A 16798-nucleotide genomic window follows, 5' to 3' on the forward strand; every position below is an offset into this window, starting at 1 on the left:
GTGATAAGGCCACACAGAGGGACAGCGATAATTACAGACACCTGTAAAAATCTGAAGTACCCAAAAGGGCCACTAGATTCCTTAAAAAAGTAAAAAAATGTGGGTATTTCACTAGTAAACTTAGAAACTTTTAAGTAATATACCCTTCTTTTGCAACCATAGATCTGAATAAGATAAAATTACATGAAAGCCCTCTCTTCCAGAGAACAACTCTACAGAGGAATCCACACAACTCCAAACATCAACCATCATGACAATTTTTTTCCCGCTTTATTTTGACAGGGAGTCAATGCTGAGACCAAGGGCTCTTTTCCAGATGAGTCCTGTTTAGCACAACAATACACATCAAAATACAACATACACATTAACAACACATCCATATACACATTCAAATGCATGTTATAATACACAACAATACATGAAAAGCAAAACACAATCATAAAATATAGCTGGAAGCAGCAATGAATGGGGTTCACAGGATGACAGAAAGGACAAGATCAGAGTGGATTTACAGTGGTTTAAAATGGACACGTAAAATCTGACCAATTCCTTAGCTACGTTAAGACATACGATAGGCCTACATTCCAAATGTGGTGTCATTTGATCCTATGGTTCATGAGAAGATTTCTTTAGTATTTTTAGCATCTTTGAATGCATCAATGTTATTTTCTCAAACTCTTTAGGGACTATTGACAACGATTAAATTCAGAGTGGATCAGACTTTTAGACCATGAGAAGAAGAGGTTATGATTATTTTAAGTATTAGCGTTACATCGTCAAGTGAACTATTAATAGTTTCCTTATTTTTTAATATGTCAATGCCAAACTTAACATGGTTCATCATGGTAATGTCTTCGGTAACCCTAAACAGTTTCAAGCTGTTATGTCATTGTGAAGTGGATTCACAAAGGATTTAAATAGACATGTAACATCTGATTTCCTGCTTTATCACTAACTCAGCCATCTCTTAACAAATCCCTTACCTTTTCTCAAACTAAGTTAAGATATGTAGCATGGGCCTACATACCGAATTTGGTATTATATGGTTTTCCAAAATGTCCAAGTTGGAAGACAATCTATTCCGAGGGACCTTATCGGTCTTTGAGGCAAATTTGTTCATTTTCTTTAGGAATATAGTGGAGTAAAAGTAAAAGTTGTCAAAAATATAAATATGTACAGATATCCCCAAAAACTACTCAAGTAGAACTTAAATATTTTTACCTAAGTTCTTCCATAAAAACTAAAAAGCAGATCAACCCAACTGAAGGGATCTCCAGAGTTAGCCAGGGTCTGGCATCTCGTACATCTGTTAACAATGAAGTAAGGTACGGCGGAAGTTTATGCAGGAGGGCTTTATAAACAAAGAGTGCAATGCATCAATCTACGATACTTCAAAGAGTGCAAGCCTACGTTCTGATACAGAATACAGGGATGTGTACTGAACCTATCGCACGCTGTAGTGCCCACTTGCTTTAAGGAGACCCCCATCGTCCCAGTGCCCAAGAATAACAACGTGACATGCCCAAATGACTATTGTCCCGTCGTGCTCACCTATGTCATCCTGAAGTGCTTCGAGAGGCTGGTCACGGCCCATATCAAGGCCAGCATGCCAGGCACACTGGACCCACTCCAATTTGCCTACAGCCACAACAGATCCACTGAAGATGCCATTTCTATCACTATTCACACAGCCGTAACACATCTGGACACGAGGAACACCTATGTGAGAATGCTGTTCATTGACTGCAGTTCAGCATTTAACACTATTGTTCCCTCCAAGCTCAACACCAAGCTCAGAGCCCTGGGTCTGGACACCCTCTGCAACTGGATCCTGGACTTCCTGACAGGGAGACCACAGGCTGTGAGGATTGGCCACAACACCTCCTCCACACTGACTCAACACAGCGGTGTGTCATCAGTACTCCCTGTTCACCCACGACTGCGTGGCTTTGCACGACACCAACTCCATCAAGTTTGCTGATGACACCACGATTGTAGGCCTGATAGCCAACCATGACAAGTCAGCTTATAGTGAGGTAAGTGAACTGGCATTGTGGTGTCATGACAACAACCTCTCCCTCATCGTCAGAAAACAAAGGAGTTGATTGTTGACTTCAGGGAGCATTGGAGGGAACATGCCCCGATCCACATCAATGGGACTGTATCAGAGAGTTCCTCGGTGTCCACATTGTCATGAACCAACACCATCACCACTCTTGTCAAGAGGGTGCAACAGCGTCTCTACTTCCTTCTACTTGTTGAGCTAACCACTAGGTGCCGGATTAGCAGCGGTATTGCCGGATATATGAGACAGATGTGAAGAGAATATTTCCGATTAGACCAAACTGATATGACCTCTTTGTTTCCTTTCATAACTTCAGCAGAAGAAGAAAAACACGCAGTGAGAAGGCATTTCATGCATCACTGAGTACAGTGTATCACTGCTAACGTCAGGCATGACTGCATGGTCACAAAGCAAATCTCTCAAACAGCAAGAGAAAATAACATTAAACCAATGAATTGGTTACAGTACTTGCTCTACAGATTTATGTTCATATTTTCATGATGTGGTTAAACATACATTTAAACAAATTACATTTGATCCCATTAGAGCCCCTGTGAAATGTTATATAAAAGAGTCAACAATATTGTTACCCTGGCTCCTTCTGTGTGAATATATTGACCCCTGGGTTCTTATTCTGCTTTGAAATACTTTGATTTATGAACTCTCAATGTTTGACTGTAGAACAACCAGTCCATCCTTCAGTGATTTACAACTGCATAATTCACAATTGAAAAGCCTATTTCTCGCTCTCTCTCTCTGTTCTGGGGAGATGTGGTACTTTAAAACCAAACTCCTAATGTAAGGAGGGAAAACATGCAGCAGAAAATAATCGGTGGAGAGTGTGAAAGGTCAGCTACGTTAGTTCCCATGTGGGTCGTTTAACCTGGAAATACTCAGGCTGTGTGGCCAGGACATGACCTGGGAAGACATGGGAACGGGAAAAGGGATGGGGGCATCATGGGGCAGTTCCAACTCAGACATCCGTAAGAGGGGCAAACCCCTGGGAAAGAGAGTGCAGTAGAGAACACTGAACAACTTATGCTAAACACAGAAGTCAAGACCTCTGGGGTACTACTGAGCTTGACCCGGTGCTGATGCTTCCCTTAAGGCTCTCAACCAATGATGTATGTATATACAGTATGTCTATGCTCTCCACACACAGTCAGTTATGAATCTGAGCTGAGGAATCCTTACGTACCCCTGAAACTGGGCGCAATTCACATATATTAAGCAGCAAGAATCCCAGAGGACCTATTAATAACTACGTGTACATTGAACATAAATATAAACGAAACATGCAACAATTTCAAACATTTTACTGAGTTACATTATATATAAGGAATTCAGTCAATTGAAATAAATTCAATTGGCCCTAATCTCCGATTTTAAATGACTGGGAATACAGATACGCATGTGTTGGTCACAGATACCTTAAAAAGAAAAAAGTAGGGGTGTGGATCAGAAAAACTGTCCTACACGTCGACCCAGAGCATCCCAAACATGCTCAAATCGGTGACTTGTGGTGAGTATGCAGGCCATGGAAGGACTGGGACATTTTCACAACTCCAGGAATTGTGTATAGATCCTTGCGACATGGGACTGTGCATTGCCATGCTGAAACATGAGGTGATGGCGGCGGATGAATGGCACGACAATGGGCCTCAGGATCTCGTCATCTCGTCTCGTATCTCTGTGCATTTAAATTGCCATTGATAAAATATAATTATGTTCGTTGTTCGTAGCTTATGCCTCCCCATATCATAACCCCACTGCCACCATGGGGAACTCTGTTCACAACGTTGACATCAGCAAACCGCTCACCCACACAACGCCATAAACGCTGTCTGCCATGTGCCCGGTACCGTTGGCAGACAGCGTTTGAAACTGGGAGTCATCCGTGAAGAGCAAACTTCTCCAGCGTGCTAGTGAAGTCGATTACGACGCCGAACTGCATTCAGGTCAATACCCGAGTGAGGACGCAGAGCACACAAATGAGCTTCCCTGAGATGGTTTCTGACAGTTTGTGCAGAAATTCTTTAGTTGTGCAAAGCCACAGTTTCTTCAGCTGTCCGAGTGGCTGGTCTCAGACAACACCGCAGGTGAAGAAGCCGGTACTGGAGATCCTGGACAGGCTTGGTTACACGTGGTCTGCAGTTGTGAGGCCGGTTGGAAGTACTGCCAAATTCTCTAAAATGACAGCTCTGGTTGACATTCCTGCAGTCAGCATGCGAATTGCACGCTCCCTCAAAACTTGAGATATCTGTGGCATTGTGTTGTGTGACAAAACTGCACATTTTAGAGTGACATTTTATCGTCCCCAGCACAAGGTGTAATGATCATGCTGTTTAATCAGCTTCTTGATATGCCACACCTGTCAGGTGGATTATCTTGGCAAAGGAGAAATGTTCACTAACAGGGATGTAAACAAATTTGTGCACAACATTTAAGAGAAATAAGCTATTGTGTGTATGAAACATTTCTGGGATGTTTTATTTCAGCTCATGAAACCAACACTTTATATATTTTTGTTCAGTGTACTTAAAAATAAACAAACAGGAAATAGAGATACGTTTGGTCAAGAGGCTATGTTGATATGTCGTATCTGTGTTGATATGTCGTATCTGTGCTGATATGTGGTATGAATTCAGAGTCACTCCCAAAACCAAAAACACACAATGAATATTACATAATGTGAAGAAAGATAAAAACCTGACAATGTTGCAGAAAGAACTTGGTATGCAAGAGAGTTTTCAACTCAGGCTTATACACAAGGCAGCATCACCTGTGCAAGTGTCCTGCACATGTTAAAGAAAGTATAAAGCATTAATTTAAAAAACAAAAAGCATCATATTCATATGTTATACCTTAATTATAACACTTTTACGATGTCATATGTCCAAGGCCACTGTAACAGAATGACACAGACTGTATGCCAGACAAAAACCATTGATTGCAAAGTTCTACAAAACATACAGCTCTATGCACAAGGACTACTTTTAACAATTTCCACTGAATATTTTACAAAAACATTTACTCGAAGAACAGTGCAGATGTAAAGTTTGGTAACAGAATGCCAATATAATCTCCCTCAGTTTTTTTGGACCACGTTTTACTCCAAATTAAGATTCAAAGATGTCTGCAGAAAGAATCGGTGTCAGCTATATGACAACTTGAGTTTGAAAAAAAATCGACTTTGGTTATTGAACTACAGTAAGTGAAGTGGATTAACACCCGGAAACAGATGGTCACATCACGAGACCCTGATCTGTACTATACAGAAGTGCATAATTATGAATGTCCTTCTCCTCATTGTGATGTATTCTGAAAAAGTACACAAAGGTAGAACAAATGTAATGTATTATTCTACACAATGGCTATTATTCTAATGAGCAAGACAAACAAGACCATATTTGATTGGTCCGTTTCGGACCAAATCTGTACCAATAATAGACGTCATTGTTTCACATGTTTGGACAACAAAGTACAGCACCAAAATACAGTACAGTAGAGTTCAGAAAAGTAAAGGTCAGTACCAGTAGAGTTCAGAAAAATAAAGGTCAGTACCAGTAGAGTTCAGAAAAGTAAAGGTCAGTACAGTAGAGTTCAGAAAAGTAAAGTCAGTACAGTAGAGTTCAGAAAAGTAAGGTCAGTACAGTAGAGTTCAGAAAAGTAAAGGTCAGTACCAGTAGAGTTCAGAAAAGTAAAGGTCAGTACAGTAGAGTTCAGAAAAGTAAAGGTCAGTACAGTAGAGTTCAGAAAAGTAAAGGACAGTACAGGAGAGTTCAGAAAAGTAAAGTCAGTACAGAGAGTTCAGAAAAGTAAAGGTCAGTACAGTAGAGTTCAGAAAAGTAAAGGTCAGTACAGTAGAGTTCAGAAAGTAAAGATCAGTACAGGAGAGTTCAGAAAAGTAAAGATCAGTACAGGAGAGTTCAGAAAAGTAAAGTCAGTACAGTAGAGTTCAGAAAAGTAAGGTCAGTACAGTAGAGTTCAGAAAAGTAAAGGTCAGTACAGTAGAGTTCAGAAAAGTAAAGGTCAGTACCAGTAGAGTTCAGAAAAGTAAAGTCAGTACCAGTAGAGTTCAGAAAAAAGACCAGTACAGGAGAGTTCAGAAAAGTAAAGGTCAGTACAAACAGACATCTATGATTGGTTTAGATTTGGACTGACAAAATGTAAACTACTTTTCCACGTCCATGGACGTCCGGTGTCTGTCGGTGCTCAGTGGGTGAGAGGGCTGGTTACAGTAATTGGAAATAGAGAGGGCTCATGAGAGTCATGGCTAGGTGTCAATAAGAACCAGGAGAAGTGACTTCAACTGGAGAGAGAGAGAGAGAAGAGAGACAGGGAGAGAGGGCGGGGTTGTCCAGACTGTTTTCACACTGTTGCTTTGACCGCCACACAACGGAAAGAGAAAGAAAACAGTTATGAGCTGAACATAACAGTATGCCAGTAGAAGGGAGGACATTAGCAGATGACCCACCTGGTATGTAACTACTATGAACTCCCATTGCAGCCAATTCAGTTGCAGTCATTCTGTTACCAATTTGGTAACAAAATGACACGTTTTAAATCACTTAATAAATCATAAACCAAATTGTTATCAGTAAAATCACTAAATCGCTAGGTATACCTTTAATTGTTACTTATGTGAACTTTCATTATCCTCCCTCATGAGGGAGAGAAATTAGAAAATATCTTAATGTTTCTGGTAAGAGAGTGACAAGACACTAGGCAATATTCCTTAAACTTAGACGTCAAATAATTTCTGCAAAACTAAATATAAATATATAGATATTACTTGGAAGGGTCTTTACTTCAACATTACTGGGTTTTGATGTATTTCTAATACCGTTAAGACTTTTTCTGGTAGATGTTTTATAAGACTTTCTATCTGTTTGAACAGAAATCAAAGCCTTTGCTTATTCCACATTTTTTGCATTGGAAATGGTTGAAAAATGTATATATATGTTAATTTCTCAAAAATATAGACTCTTAGCTTTCATTTGACAGCAAATTTGATGGGCTCCTATGAACTTCACATGTTACTGCTCTTGGGACTGCCCATAATCATATCATTGCCCAATGTCTCATGTCCAATGTCCTGTCACTATGTATTTTTTCCCCGACCTTCTCGCTCATCTAAATCCAACCCTAGCTCCTAGTCTACTATTCAAGTGTCTTTAGGTCCTTCAAAAGAGCTTCATAAAACCCATGTATTATTAATATTACTACTAGATGTCAGCAGTGTGACTGAGACTTTTCTGTTCTCGTTGGAGGTGGCCACCTCGGAATCTGTACCTGTGGCTGTGACGGGGCTGTGCTGTCCCCTGTGGCAGCAGCAGCAGAGGGCCTGAGTACAGGCCTCCTGGGCTTGTTGGATCCCCTGCTGGGCCCTCTCACTGACGAAACAGTACAGCGCTGGGTCGGCCACGCAGTTGAAGCTGGTGAGCAGCAGGGAGACGTGGTAGTAGTTGAAGATGTTGATTATGAAGGGGCAGTCTCTTTCCAAGATGGTACGCACCAGCAGGAACACGTGGTATGGAGAGAAACACACCAGGAAAATGACAATGGTGCTGGTCACCAGGTTCTTGATGCGCGTTTTCTGGGTGCTTTGCGTGCCTACGCTTTTTCCGACCGCCCGCAGGACGCGGAGATACGACACGGACAGGATGCCTAGTGGGAACAGGAAGCCAACGGCGAAACGGTAGTAGTTGATTGGGTACTCCCACGGCTGCATGGGGTAGTGCTCAAAGCACACCGATTGGTTGGTGCTGTCCCTGCTTAGTTCCTTGTGTTTGAAAAAGACAACACCCACAGCAATCTCTTTCAGCCAGATGAAGGCACTGGCCAACGTGGCTGCCCGCATACTTCGAAAAGCTGTGAAGCGGAATGGGTACACTACGGCTAGGTAACGGTCTATAGAGATACAACATAAGAATCCGATACTAACATAAATGTTTTCATAGAGCAGGAAGCCACACAGCTGGCAAAGCCACTCAGTTTGTCTCCAGTCATCTCCCTGGAAGATGTACTGCAGCCAGAGAGGCAGAGAGGCCAGGTAGAGGAGGTCTGACACGGTCAGGTTGAGCAGGTAGATCCCCAGCTCGTTCTTGTCTCTCAGCTGAAGCCAGGCATGGTAGAGGGAGTAGGCATTGGTGGGAACGCCAATCAAAAGAACCAGGATGTAGGCCACAGAGAACAGGTACTGGTGGATCTCATGGCTGATGGTGCAGTTAATGTGGTCTGGGTCAGCCTCAGACATGTTGACTGTCATGGCAGACGTGGTCCACATGCTTTGTTCCTCTCTGTTAGCACCCACACAGTACCAGGCTGTGGGGCCCAGCACAGCGAGTTTGACTCAAAACAACGACAGTCCCGGCCATTCCACTCACTCAGCTCTGGAAGAAGAAGAAACAACAAAATGTCACGAGGAAACGATTTTTGTTTTGTCATTGACTTCCTGAAATCAAAATGATACAATGAGAGTCCTTTGATAGAGTAATATAATAATGCACGGACTAAGAACAAGGCTTTAGTAGCAGACTGTGACAATCTGACATTTTTTTTCTCCAAAATGACTAACTGCCTGTAGCTCAGGACCGAAAGGTAGGATATGCATATTCTTGATACCATTTGAAAGGAAACACGTTGAAGGTTGTGGAAATGTGAAATTAATGTAGGAGAATGTAACACATTAGATCTGGTAAAAGATAATACAAACAAAAAAAACATGCATTTTCTATTATTTTTTTTGTTCCATCATCTTTGAAATGCAAGAGAAAGGCCATAATGTAATATAGGGGTTTAGGTGCAATTTAGATGTTGGCCATTCGATGGCAGCAGTGCATGTGCAAAGTTTCAGAGTGATCCAGTGAAGCACTGCAATACTGCACAGTATTTTGTATCAAGTCTGCCCAAATGTGCCGAACTGGTCAATTGATACATTTAAGTGCATAACTACAGACAACATACAAAAATGATATGGTAATACAACATTTTAAGTTTACACACTCCCAGGAATGTCATACATGATGGATCATTAGCTTATACATTAACTTTCACACATCTAGATGGCCTGGCAGTGTGGGTGCGGACACAGAGACGGCATGGGTTTAAACTGTAGAACCCTGTTCCTACATTTGAATATAAAAATATATTTTATCAAACTATGCTACGTTTTATCTCTGGGACCCTCAGGATGACAAATCAGAGCAAGATTACTGAATGTAAGTATATTATTTACCTTGAGATGAATATATCAAACCAGTTGCCATGGTAAAGGTTTTTTGTTGTTGTGCACTCCCCTCAAACAATAGCATGGTATTTTTTCACTATAATAGCTACTGTAAATTGGACAGTGCAGTTAGATTAAGAAGAATGTAAGCTTTTTGCCCATATAAAGACATGTGTATGTTCTGGAAGGTTTGCTGTTACTTATGTCATTCTAGTCACATTAGCCCACGTTAGCAACAACCGTCCCGGTATGTTGGACACCGTAGTGTCTGGAAGAAGAAACAACAAAATGTCACGAGGATTTATGTTTTGTCATTGACTTCCTGAAATCAAAATGATACAATGAGAGTTCTTTGATAGAGTAATATAGTAATGCATGGACTAAGAACAAGGCTTTAGCAGCAGACTGTGACAATCTAATTAGCTACTCACATCCTAAAATGTGACTAGTTTCAGGAAACTAGGCGTATGTCGCAAGTTACGACTTCACAGGAGAGCCATTTGAACTTTTCTTTTTTATATATTTTTTGTATGCATTTTTGGGCAGAAATGCCTTCTGGAACATTTGAACTTTCATGCTTTATTTAACCATGTGCCTTAATAACAAAGTTGTATGTCATGTGTAAATACGAATAAAGTTAAAGTTAAATTACGAGCCTAGTTGGTTTAGCTACAGAAAAAAAAAGTCAGGAACCTTCCCGCTAGCCATGATTGGCTGAGATAATGAATGGCCTGGACATCCTGAGAGATGAGTTTCAGATTGGTCTGCTGTGTAGCATCTTCTGTCTATAAAATTAGCTGCTCGTTATGTGCAATCCTTTCTACTGCAGTTTTTTCCCCGAAAGATATAACGTTAGCCATGGAGAACTGCAAATGTGTTGCTACTGCTCCCAATAACATTGATCCCCTGAATTTATCAGGCGCTATCGACTAAGGTCAGTGATGGACTACTTTCAGGAGGACGATTCTTATGCCATTGCACACGGTCAGTGTGAACCAGAGTGACTTGACACAACGGGCCAAGTAAGCTGTACAAATCAAACTCATTTAATGAAAGGGGTTGCAGTCTGCCGTGAAGCGTTCATTTTTATTTAATCATTTTAGTTAAGAACAAATTCTTATTTACAATGACGTCCTACCCCAGACAAACCCTAACCCGGACGACGCTGGGCCAATTGTGCGCCACCCTATGGGACTCCCAATCATGGCCGGTTATGATACAGCATGAAATCGAACCAGGGTCTATAGTGATGCCTCTAGCACTGCGATGCAGTGACAGACTGTTGCGCCACTCGGGAGCCCCATGTATACAGTTAAGAGTCTAGCTACAGTTTCAGATATTATACATTTGTAGAAAGACCAGAGTGAACACTTTTGCCTGAGATTGCTGTTCTAAACAACACCAGCACTGTGACAGGGGTCAACATCCCACACCTGGTTGGACTGGAGGATGGTACGGTGCTGTTGGAAAGCTATGGCTGGTAACAACACCTGACTCCGTACTTCAGGCTGCTGCCACAGATCAAGCAGTACCAGCACTTCAGGTGAATATCATTTTCATTGCATGAGGTTATTCTTCTTATCTAAACTTGGGAGGTGAATTGATGTCATGCAAGGTTGTAATGCATTTTCAATTTGTTTTGTTATTTCCTGTTTTACAGCTTCGATGCACTGGAGACTGGTGTTGTCGCCAACGAGCATTCGGACTCAGTCGGGACCAGGTTTCAGCTGTTGAGCAAAGCTGACATCCTCCCTCCCATAGATGGTCTGCCTGTACAATCACCACCTGGACTGGACACAGCTAGACAAACTTATCTTTTTGACAAGATCAGGGAGTTTTGCGACGAAGAGACTCACATGACCTGCACCAAAGTCAAGGGCAGGACAGAAACAGGCTCTCCGAATAGATTCCCTTGTTCATGCGTGGTTCGGACAGACCAGTTCATCACTGGTGGTGAGTTCAGTCATCAGCACTATCTGCAGTGCCTCTATTCACATGACTCTCTCCTAACACACACCATACGTTGCTGCTACCGTTTGAGCAGACACATGCACATTTGTGGCCTGCTGGAGGTCATTTTGCAGGGCTCTGGCAGTACTGCTCCTCCTTGCACAAAGGCGGAGGTAGCGGTCCTGCTGCTGGGTTGTTGCCCTCCTACGGCCTCCTCCACGTCTCCTGATGTACTGGCCTGTCTCCTGGTAGCGCCTCCATGCTCTGGACACTACGCTGACAGACACAGCAAACCTTCTTGCCACAGCTCGCATTGATGTGCCATCCTGGATGAGCTGCACTACCTGAGCCACTTGTGTGGGTTGTAGACTCCGTCTCATGCTACCACTAGAGTGAAAGCACCGCCAGCATTCAAAAGTGACCAAAACATCAGCCAGGAAGCATAGGAACTGAGAWGTGGTCTGTGGTCACCACCTGCAGAACCACTCCTTTATTGGGGGTGTCTTGCTAATTGCCTATAATTTCCACCTTTTGTCTATTCCATTTGCACAACAGCATGTGAAATTTATTGTCAATCAGTGTTGCTTCCTAAGTGGACAGTTTGATTTCACAGAAGTGTGATTGACTTGGAGTTACATTGTGTTGTTTAAGTGTTCCCTTTATTTTTTTGAGCAGTGTAGCATACCAGTATCCTGTTACAGATGCAACTATTGGCAAGCTTTACTTAATAACTCCAGACCTCCAATTAGAGTGATTCTTCTGTGTTGCTGTGAGTGACCTTAGGAGGACGGAGGAGAGTACAGGGAACAGTTTGCCCAACTTTATCTCAGACTAGCCCTCCACAAAAAGGCCTGCAAGACAGAGAAGATCTCAACATTACTTAGACCCTGTCAAAACTTCACAGCTTCTCAGGGAAGCCATATGCTCTTTTGTAAAACATTAACACATGAATAACAAACCTAATAAACTTATATTATGCCTGTGTAGTAACAGTTTAATTACACTAGTAACAACACTAAAACATTCAGTGTGTGAGCATTAAAATACAGGGCATTGCGATGTTCAGGCATGATGAATTACACACACTAGCTGGTGTGATTTCCCAAGAGCTTTTGCTGTTCTTTGTGAAATTATCCTCTGCTTTATCACACAGGCAGAGATCGGTGAGGTCTGCACTCTACTAGCTGGCCTGGACTACATGTATTGATTGGCCAGGCCTTGCTTCCAGGTGATTAGTGAGTCTGCCAACAGCCCTAAGCATGTAACCGTGGCAAACTAAATTGGAACTACTGTGGCTGTATATCAGAAATACAAGATAGTCAACAGAGGGAGGACAGCACGGTAACCATGGAAACAGGACAAGCAAGATAGTGTATGTCACATGACCAACATTTGATAAAGTTCCCCCTGTGGTCAAGATGTACTGTACTCATGCCTGGAGTAGTAACATGAAGAACAAGGAGTTTGTCTCAAATCAACATTACTTTTCAAGAATGAAGTGATTAAATATTTAAACGCATCATTAGCCTCAGGTCGTTCCTACACTGTGATATTATTCCAAAATGAACATGTCCATCAGTTACTCTGCGATAACTTTTGTCCTCATATAACCTGTCTAAATATGCCCATGTGCAGATGGAGATTTGGATCAACACAAAGCCATAAACCATCCCCCACTCAAACTGATGTGTAGCCACGGGCGTGTTCAGTAGGCAGGAAACGTGAAGCCATTTAGAACACACATTTGGTTGCAAAAAACGCTTAACTACACTGTGCTGAACACAACAAATATTTGTTTAACCTGTGCTCCCTATTTCATACAGCAGATCTCTGTAGTCGAGGAACAGCCAACCCCTAGAGGTGCTGAGGCTGATGATGTTGTTGACAGGCAGGTCCATCTCACAACAAGTCCTGGAATTCCCAGTGGACCCTTAGCATGTAATGAGCATCTCTTTCCAATGAAGACAAGCCTGGAATAACACATCTGTCCTATCTGGGCTAATTCAGTCTAATCACGTCTGACATGGAATTATGTACGTGTCTGAAATAGCACCTCATTCCCTGTATAATGTACCATATTTCCTATATAGTACCTTATTCCATCTATAGTGCAATACTTTTGACCAGAGTCCTATTGGGTCCCATTTCAGACACAAACCATGAGAAATCAAGTAAAGCATCAACATGTGGTCATTCTGTATTGTCACACGCAAGACTATACACTTAGAAAAAATATTTTCAAAAGGGTTCTTTGGCTGTCCCCATAGGATAACCCTTTTTGGTTCCAGGTAGAACCATTTTGGGTTCCATGTAGAGCCATCTGTGGAAATGGTTCTACATGGAACCAAAAACAGTTCTTCCAATACCCACACCAGCATACCACTTGAAAAAAGCAATGTACTGTATTGGTAATGCATTCTAATTTGAAGTGTTATGCTAGTGTGGATATTGGAACATGGCCCATGCCTGTTCCACAGGCTTATATCCTTCTCTGGTTCTATTCAGTTCAATTAAATACAGATTTATATATCCCATCAGGGGCAATTACAGAGCCGTGGAGGAGAAGCAGAGAGCGCAACAGGTGTACCAGGCAACAAGTTGGTCATTATAACTACCACATCCTCATTATAATCATAATGTACACTCACATTAGTCCTTTGTTGTGTGATCCCATTGGGCAAAAGTACAGTACCAAATCATAATTGGTTTACGAGGACATTAGCTACTGATTGATATTGTATTAGGATGATTCCTAGTATTAATATTTTAGATCAATAACAACATTCCCTGTCCTTTCTGCAGGATGTGGCTGACATTATGGTCAGAAAGAGGAGTCTGTAAGTGCATACCATAACTTTCTCTACCAGCACCAGACCAATAAAGACTGAACAATAAATCAGCAGAATACAAACATTACAGCACAATCAGACCTTGAGCTAATATCTTACTGAGAGTTTAAAGGATTTCACGCTGCTTGCTTAGGAAGTACCACTTCCTCCTGACTCTTCTAACACCGAAGCTCGAACCCAGGTCCTCTGCCTTGCTAGAACAAGTGACCGCTCTCCTGAAGCTTCTTACCAGTCTGCGTCTCACGAAACACTAGCTATTCGCTGGAGCAGGTGAGGACACCTCAGGCTGAAGATTAAGTTTCACACATCCCCATGTGCTACATTCATCCTTCAAACATCCTTAACAGGGACCCCAGCGTTGAGCTGAGTGCAACTGTAGATCTAGGTCACAGCACCACTGTAAATGACCGTGCATTGCTTACTTAGGAGGAAGCAGTACTCTCTGATTCGGCGCACACCGACGCTTGAACCCAGGACCTCTGATTCGCTAACACAAGTTACCACCCTCCTTGACAACGTACCAACTGTTCGAGTTATCCAAAATGTACTAATAGGATAGCTCCATCGGTGACATTTCAAGCTAGCTGTGGATTGATTTTACGGTGCGTTCTTAAGTCTGTTACAAAATCACTACTGTAAGTTGCCAATGAGTATTGAGATCCACTTCATGTCTGGTTAATTTCAGCAGTCTCTACTTTCCTTTCTAAATAGTCATTTGGGGATTGTGTGTGTAGGAGACAAAGTCTGAATCACTTCATAGCTCAATGCCAGCCAAGCTATTCATTCATAGACCAATGCCACAGGAGATGAAGACTGGCAGCTCTGTGGTACCCAACTTTTGTCACCGGAGGGCATTGCTTGGCCCACTAAGAGAAACTGAGGTCATTGCTTGGCCCACTAAGAGAAACTGAGGGCATTGCTTGGCCCACTAAGAGAAACTGAGGGCATTGCTTGGCCCACTAAGAGAAACTGAGGGGCATTGCTTGGCCCACTAAGAGAAACTGAGGGCATTGCTTGGCCCACTAAGAGAAACTGAGGGCATTGCTTGGCCCACTAAGAGATACTGGGGGAATGGTTTGGCCCACTGAGAAGCTCCAATATGCATCGGCATATTTTCTTTTCCTCTGTTTGACTTCTTAACCTACTTAGTACTCTTGTGCTGAACTCCCAAAAAGACTTATTCCACCACCAGTTGAGCAGAATCTGATGCATACTCCAATATTGGACAATGATAAAATATTAAAATATAGCCTAATACCACCCAGAATAAAAAATACTTTAGAATAATGTCCCCAACGAGGACAGCAGCCTATGTTCATTATTTTTAAAGCTAGAAAAGAGATTACTGTTATTGATATTACTCACTCAACAATATACAAAATCCTTTCCAAAATCTTGCACCTGTTAATCGCATTGGTCTCCATGCAGAACTCTTGTCCACTGGCTATCCTACGGTACACAACACCATGCGCTTCCCATTAAGTAAGCTACTGTAAAGATGTTCAATAGGAGAACTGTATTTAAAAGGCGTTTATAGGAAACATGCAAATGCAGGCTATATAATACACAATCTAGGCTACTTCCCTCAGACACCAAACACTGGAAAGCCTACTGTACAATTGCAAATAGCACATTATTTAGGAATTATTTGCAAAGATAAATAAGCGCACTGAGAAACTATAATAGTACATTTCAAACAATACTTAAAAAAAAAAAAAAATTAGATCCACCAAGGCTTAGCCTACACATTATTCAAAAACTCGAAATACATTGGTAGTGCCGCAATGAACAGGCTATATTACACTATACAGTAGACTAATTAAGCTACTAACGCCAATAATTAGCGATATACTAAAGATATGATTTTACCTTATCCACGCCCCTTGAAATAGGCTGTTCGCGGTCTTTGATGGTGAGAGTCGCTAGGTTTCTCGGTAGTAACTCGCTAGGTTTCTCCGTAGTAACTCTCTCAGTGCTTTGAAGAACCAAGCGCTTGGTTATTGACCAATCCGAAAGTAAGGCTGCTGTAGCACGAAATTGGCACTGTTCACATCTGGCGGTAGAGACGGGAGGGCACGGTGGTTAAGGCTTTATAGGGCTCAGTGCCACAGACCAACAGATTCTGAGAAACCCCAATGCTGGTTTCGCTAGTGCCTTATTTTGTCAGCATATCTTCTTGAACTATATCATCATTCAGAGTAATTTCCTTCCCCCTTTCCAGTACACCACAACCCTAGCCTGTGTGTCTATTCATGCGATTAATGTTGCAAACGACCCTCTGGTCATATTTAAACTTGCGTCAGTTGCACGGGTGGGTCTAGCGCTTATTCAGCAGTGGCTGTATGGTTAAAGGATAAGGTAATTTTCATGTAAAAGGTACCAAAGAGCACCAAGTTTATATGAGTATATCAAATTTGATGTCAAATGAAAGTGAAGAGTCTATATTTTTGTGAAATGAAGGCATAGATAAGTTTTCTTATTCCTAATATTTAGGATGAGAAATGGTTGGCAAAAGGCTTTGATTTCTGGGCACACCGATGGAAAAGAGGTAAAAAAAAAAAAACTACTATAAAAAGTATTTAAAAGTATTAGAAATGCATCAAAACACAATGTTTAAGTAAAGGCCCCTGAAAACTAATAACGTTTATAATTAATTTTGCATTAATGATTTGCCTTCATAAGTCACAAACCACGTTGCAGTAG

General features: G+C 41.7%; 1 protein-coding gene across 1 annotated transcript; it reads right to left on the bottom strand.

Moving 5' to 3' along the window:
- Window positions 1-251: 251 nt before the first annotated feature.
- On the bottom strand, window positions 252-16173 carry LOC111968332 (ovarian cancer G-protein coupled receptor 1-like). Its single transcript, XM_023993828.2, has 2 exons — window positions 15965-16173; window positions 252-8460 (listed from the first exon to the last, which is right to left on the bottom strand). The coding sequence occupies exon 2, from the start codon at window positions 8352-8354 to the stop codon at window positions 7263-7265; it is 1092 nt and encodes a 363-aa protein (XP_023849596.1). The 5' UTR covers window positions 8355-8460; window positions 15965-16173; the 3' UTR covers window positions 252-7262.
- Between the last annotated feature and the right edge of the window lie 625 nt (window positions 16174-16798).

The sequence above is a fragment of the Salvelinus sp. IW2-2015 genome, linkage group LG9, assembly GCF_002910315.2.
Source record: "Salvelinus sp. IW2-2015 linkage group LG9, ASM291031v2, whole genome shotgun sequence".
Classification (NCBI taxonomy): domain Eukaryota; kingdom Metazoa; phylum Chordata; class Actinopteri; order Salmoniformes; family Salmonidae; genus Salvelinus; species Salvelinus sp. IW2-2015.